Source organism: Chelonoidis abingdonii, chromosome 5 (assembly GCF_003597395.2).
Source record: "Chelonoidis abingdonii isolate Lonesome George chromosome 5, CheloAbing_2.0, whole genome shotgun sequence".
Lineage (NCBI taxonomy): Eukaryota > Metazoa > Chordata > Testudines > Testudinidae > Chelonoidis > Chelonoidis abingdonii.
Genome location: NC_133773.1, coordinates 141,730,021 through 141,736,020, shown reverse-complemented (window position 1 = coordinate 141,736,020; position 6,000 = coordinate 141,730,021). Strand labels below are relative to the sequence as shown.

The 6,000-nt window shown below is 46.6% G+C and overlaps 1 protein-coding gene across 1 annotated transcript in view; it reads left to right on the top strand.

Moving 5' to 3' along the window:
- Positions 1-1,215: 1,215 nt before the first annotated feature.
- The window catches only part of ALMS1 (ALMS1 centrosome and basal body associated protein), a 146,616-nt gene continuing 141,831 nt past the window's right edge, over positions 1,216-6,000 (top strand). Inside the window, exon 1 of the mRNA XM_075066677.1 lies at positions 1,216-1,359. Within this exon, the coding sequence (XP_074922778.1) occupies positions 1,246-1,359 (114 nt within the window). The 5' untranslated portion in view covers positions 1,216-1,245. The remainder of the gene's footprint in view (positions 1,360-6,000) is intronic.

The window sequence follows — 6,000 nt, the reverse complement described above, 5'->3', positions numbered from 1 at the left end:
TGTAGTGGTCACTTTACAAAACAAAAGACTATCTATGGAGCCTAATCAGCTCTGTCTTTAAACAGTGGAGAGGGGCAAGTACAAATAGTGCTTGTGACTCAGGCAGACCATCAAGCAAAACACCTGTCCCCACCCTCTCTCTTGATGCTCTCAATCAGCACAGGCTAAGTACAGTTCTACTGCCTTTTACTCATACAAGAACAACATTCCCCCTTCCCACCCCCCCGGCCCGCATTCAAGTGATTTGTAACCAGTTCCAGCCAAAATCTATCACTTGGGCAACACAGCTCTGTTTGCATGATTCCTAAGTTGATTAGGTATGACTGTAAATACAATCTGGTCCTGAAGCCTTTTCCCCCAGCCCTAGCTAATCATTAGCTGTCAGGGAGAGCAAATTTAGATTTTGCTTACAAATCATCATTTGACATTATTAGGCTGGCCAACATCACTAAAATGAATGCACCGACATTGTCATAAAAAACAACAGCTGTATAAGGAAGCTAGTCTATGTTCATACTTTTCAAATCTATTATACTTTTTCAGACACACATATTTTATAATCACTAAATTGTCAACATTGCATGTAACTAGTTCACAAAACTGGGGAAATTTGGGGTGGGTGGGTGTATGGCTATCCCTGACGGTTACGTTCTTCTGCGATTTTTTTAAAAATTTTCTGTGGAGAAAAAATAAAATTTTTAAAAATAGTTGCCCCCCTTGGATTCATCCTGTTAAGAAGTGCCGTCATGCAGCACATCATAACACAAGGCAGAAGCAGGCAGAGTGTCACTGCCAGGGTGGCACTGGGCATGACACAGCCCCCAGGCCGGGTGCACAAAGACTTTGCAACGGGGACAGGTACTTATTGGCAAGCAACTGGAAAGGCTCACGAAGCTAGCGCCCTGCCTGCGCAGGACCATCAGCACACAAGTAACGCATGCGCGCTGCTACTGGATGCTGCCTTCCGTGACATCCGGGCATTTCAACAGCAGCACAAGCCACCGCCGCCTAGTGACCTAGATCGTCTCAGCAGCGCGCGCACGCTCACTCCTGCCTCGGGGAAAGAACCCTCTCGCGCCCTCGCGCGCGCGCGCGCCCAACGGCTCTTCCTCGCGCTCTTGGCAGAATCGCGCGCTCTTCTCTCTCTCTTTCTTCAACGGCTGCAGCCGGCGCCCGCGCCGCTAGTCCCCGCCCTTCCCTTCGTCCGAGCGAGTCCCTAACAACGGGCTAGGGAGGTGGCTGCGCATGCGCAGGTGGTTGCCGCCTCTGTGTGGCCCTAGTAGCGGGCGGCTGCGTGAGAGGAGACGGAGCAGCATGGAGCAGGATGAGGAGGGGACGGAGCGGCCGGGTCAGGCTCCTGTGAGTACCCGGGGAGCCAGGCTCGGCCACGCGGAGGAGGGAGGCTGGGCCACCTCAGGGCCTTGCTGGCCTGGGGCAGGACAGTGGTCTCTGGGCTGGGAGCCGTGGCTTGGGGGGGCGCTGCACACACAACACAACACAACACAACACAACACAACACAACACACATCCACCCACCCACCATCCATCCCCTGGAAGCGCTTCCTCCCCCACCCCCCGTTCCTACCTAACAGGGCATCCTGTAGCGCCACTGGCCTCTGACCTGAGCGCTGTCCTCATGCTGCCCCCCGCTCAGCGAGGCTGCTGGGAGCTGGGCGCGATGGAGCTGGGCCGCTGTGGTGGCATGGCGCCTCCTGGCCCAACGTGAGGTGGCGGGCTCCCTGGTGGTGCCCAGATGCCCTGCTGATGGGCCTATGGGAAGTGTGGCACCCGCAGCCTTAAGGCGGGTGGATCAGGGAGGCCATCCTTGCAACAGCATTATAACCAGTGGTTGCAGCATGGCCAAAATGCAACTGCTGGTTTTGGGCACCTCCGTCTTTGGGCGCCCAGCTTGCGATTTCGGAGGCCTGGTTTCCAGAGGTGCAGAGCACCCATGACTCAAGCTGAAGTCAGTGAGGTTCAGAACCGCAGCAAATTGGGCTTGAGGTGTCTTGAATTGGGCACCCATAATCAATAGGTGCTGTTGGAAACTTCAGAGTGTATGTATGTGGATGGGTACATCCACTTTTATTACCATACGAGATTGTTATTGGATAGAAACTTACACTGCAAAGAAGAAATTTAAATGACACCTTAGGTTGCTGCAACCCAAGAAACTTTTAAAAATCTAATTTACTTTTGACTGTCATGGTGTTTTACTTTTGATGTTCCTTTCAGCTTGGTCAATGAAAATAGATTTGTGAATTTCACTTTCTCTCTCTCTTGCACTTAAAAGGATAATGTAAGGTCCTGTTCTGCAAAGTCATCAAAAATGTATGCACTCGAGTAGTTGCATGCCTGTAGATTCTGCAGGGTGATGTTTAAGTAGTGTGACCAGATGTCCCGATTTTATGGGGATAGTCCCGATTTTGGGGACTTTTTCTTATTTAGGGTTGTATTACTCTCCACCCCATCCCAATTTTTCATATTTGCTGTCTGGTCACCCTATGTTTAAGTCCTGAAGAAAACATTTTTCTCTTAATATTTGGTTTTGTAACTTTTTAAAAACAAAATCCAAATTTGGAACCTAAGGTATCTGACCAATGTTCCTTTAATTTTAATCCCAGTGTAAACTTTGGGTCTTGGGGAGAGAGGAATGAGCATTTGCCTAAAGGAAGAGGACAACTAGGGTAGGATGCAAAGCATTATTTTTTAATTTAAGTGTGAGTGATATAAATAAACTGAATAAGTTATAGTCTTGTTTGGTTGTGTAAAAAGGACAATGAACTCCAAGCATGTCAGTATTTGTTGTTGGAGTTATGATTTGAAAGACAAGCATTTAGAGGCTCTTTGAATGGGAGTAAAAATAACCAACTATATCGATTTGTCCGAAGCAGGTAGTTTTAAAGTTGTCAGCAGTTTCTTTTATTAAGTTTGCTTGTATCTGGAACAAGCAGAGATAAAATAGGTAAATTATTGGTTCTCGTTACCCACTGTTAACTGCTACAATCCTACAGTATGTGCCAGTGATGAGCAGTAAGTTTCTAGAAAACTGTAGTAAATGTTCTAAAAGTAGAGATCAGAATGCTTCAGTTTGGATTAATACAGCAGCAGTCCATTCTCTAGAGTGAGAGCTCAGTGCTAAACACCTAGGGTGAAATGCGGGGTCCATTTATTCAGAACTCCTTATTCAGTCAACGTGGTTTTGTTTTTTTTTTTTTTTTTTCTTTTAAAGTTAGTACGTTTGGAAATCAGTGAGTTTGGAGCACTGGATAAACCATCTGGTCATACTTTGAGCATCAGTGTATTAAAGCAGTCAGCCATAGACAACCACAGAGTGAAGTTGATCAGGGTCTGGTAAAGAACACAGGCCAGTAAAGATAGGCAAAATTGTTTGTTGTGGGGCAGAAATATGTAACTTTTCACCTGTTACTTTGGGAGCCTTCCCTAAACTATTCCTCCTAGAATGGACAGTGGGTTGTAATCTTAACTGTAGAAGTACTACTGTACATATTTTTCTTTTAAGACGTGAAATGATGCTCTTACAGCAGTTAGAACAGGGTTTCTCAAATGGAGTCGCTGCTTGTGTAGGGAAAGCCCCTGGTGGGCTGGGCAGGTGTGTTTACCTGCTCCGTCCGCAGGTCAGGCTGATCGCGGCTCCCACTGGCCGCGGATCGCTGCCCTGGGCCAGTGGGAGCTGTTGACAGCGGCACGGGCCGAGGAACTTACTGGCCTCCACTTCCAGCAGCTCCCATTGGCCTGGAGCAGTGATCCGCGGTCACTGGGAGCCGTGATCGGCCAGACCTGCGGACGGGGCAGGTAAACACACTGTCCCGTCCCGCCAGGCGCTTTCCCTACACAAGCGGCGACCCCTGTTTGAGAAACCCTGAGTTACAATGTCAGTGTTTATTGAATAACAATATTGATCTCTCTTCTGGCACTGAATAAATATTTAGTATATGTGTTAAGGGCATGCTGACTATGGCTTAATACATTACGAATTACCTGTTTCACTTGAGACATGATACAGGGACCTTGAGTTAATTGATTAATTGACAGCTCTAATAATAATATTTCACAATTTATGTAATGCTTAAGCCACTTGTTGGCCATAGTCTTCAGGCCATAAACAAAGGGGAAAGGGAACTAACTCATATACATAAATACTTAATAAAAGAACAACAACTTTGTTTAAGCAGTGTCTCCCAGCATCTCTGAGTATAAAGAGCAGTGTTCACTATGATTCTGTTTGCTGCTTTATGAAGTTACTGTATCAAGAGGTTAGGGGCTGTGCTGATGGGTTATTTAGAGCAGCAGTTCTCAAATTTTGGGGCGGGCCACCCTAGGAAGGTGCAGGAATGTGTCAAGGGAGATGTGAGCTGTGTGCCTTTTTTTTTTCTTTTTTTTTTCTCTTTAAAGCTCTGGTTGTCAGCCCTGGATGACTGGGGCTCATGCAGAATGGCCATGCACACCCAGGAGGTGGGGATAAAGGCGACAGCCAGCGCCCCACTGCCTTGGGGCTGACAGCCAGAGCCCCACCATCCAGGCTCCCCCCATGCCCAGTCCATCGCCTGGAGGCAGCAGGGCTCTGGCTGTCAGCCCCAGGCGGCAGCAGCAGCACAGAAGTATGGGTGGCAATGGGGCACTAAGTCTTCTGTGAAAAGTGATATTGACAAATTCACATTACCACCCTTATTTCTGTACTACTGCGTATACTGCAATGCAGCGATGTAGGTGGAAGCAAAGTAATTTCTCTGCATATGTATATAATCGGCATAATTTTGGACGAAAGGTATCCCTGAGAAGCTGACTGCTCCAGGCCTTTAGCACCTATAACAAGAGAGGATAGGTAAAGCACTGTTGTAAAGATTTGATTTAAAGATTTATTTTGTTTAATTATAAATATATATAAATTCATTGCATATTACCATAACCTATAATAACAAATTAAAAAAGTCAAGCTATTTTCAGTAATAAATGGTATAAAAAAGTGCAACTAACTTCTTCTTTTACCCCAAAGGCCAGTTATTAGCATAGAATCATAGAATATTAAGGTTGGAAGAGACCTCAGGAGGTCATCTAGTCCAATCCCCTGCTCAAAGCAGGACCAACACCAACTAAATCATCCCAGCCAATGCTTTGTCAAGCCGCACCTTAAAAACCTCTAAGGATGGAGATTCCACCACCTCCCTAGGGATCCCATTCCAGTGCTTCACCACCCTCTTAGTGAAACGGTATTTCCTAATATCCAGCCTAGACCTCCCCCACTGCAACTTGAGACCACTGCTTCTTGTTCTGTCATCTGCCACCACTGAAAACAGCCTAGCTCCATCCTTTTTGGAACCCCTCTTCAGATTGTTGAAGGCTACCATCAAGAGAATGCCAAACAAGGTTTTTTTCCCCCTTCTAAATATTTTCTCCAGCTAAAGGGAAACACTACTTTTGTAGTCTTCTGGAAGAGGAGAGATGACTCCTGACGAACTGCCTGCAACTTGATCAGGGCTCTCATCCTTCCTCAGTCTTCTGAGGCCTGTTTGCCACCCCTATATTTTCTTGAGTTAACTGTTGCCTGCTCCTTCATGTTCATTCTTCAGAAAGGGGCTGTTCTCCTCTATCCACAAAGATCTTTTTCTTATAGCAGTGGGATTCTGACCTAGTCTACTACTTAAATTAGATCCATGCTCAAGGGTGTGAAAACTTTTGCACCCTGAGTGCTGTGGTTAGGTTGACCTAACCCCTGATGTAGATGCAGCTTCTGTGATCTAGCTACTGCCTCTTGGAGAAGTGAGTTTACTAAAGTGAGAGAAAAATCCCTTTCGTTGATGTAGGATGTGTCTACAGTATGGCCCTGTGGCAGCACAGATGCACTGCTGTGCTGTAGTGTAGACATACCCTCTGACTCCATGTGGTGTGAGTTCTGTAGTGCACTACTTATATATGCAGGTTTTCCCAGCACACTGCCCATCAGTTCATCCATATTGAGCAGGATTTTCCACAGCCTAG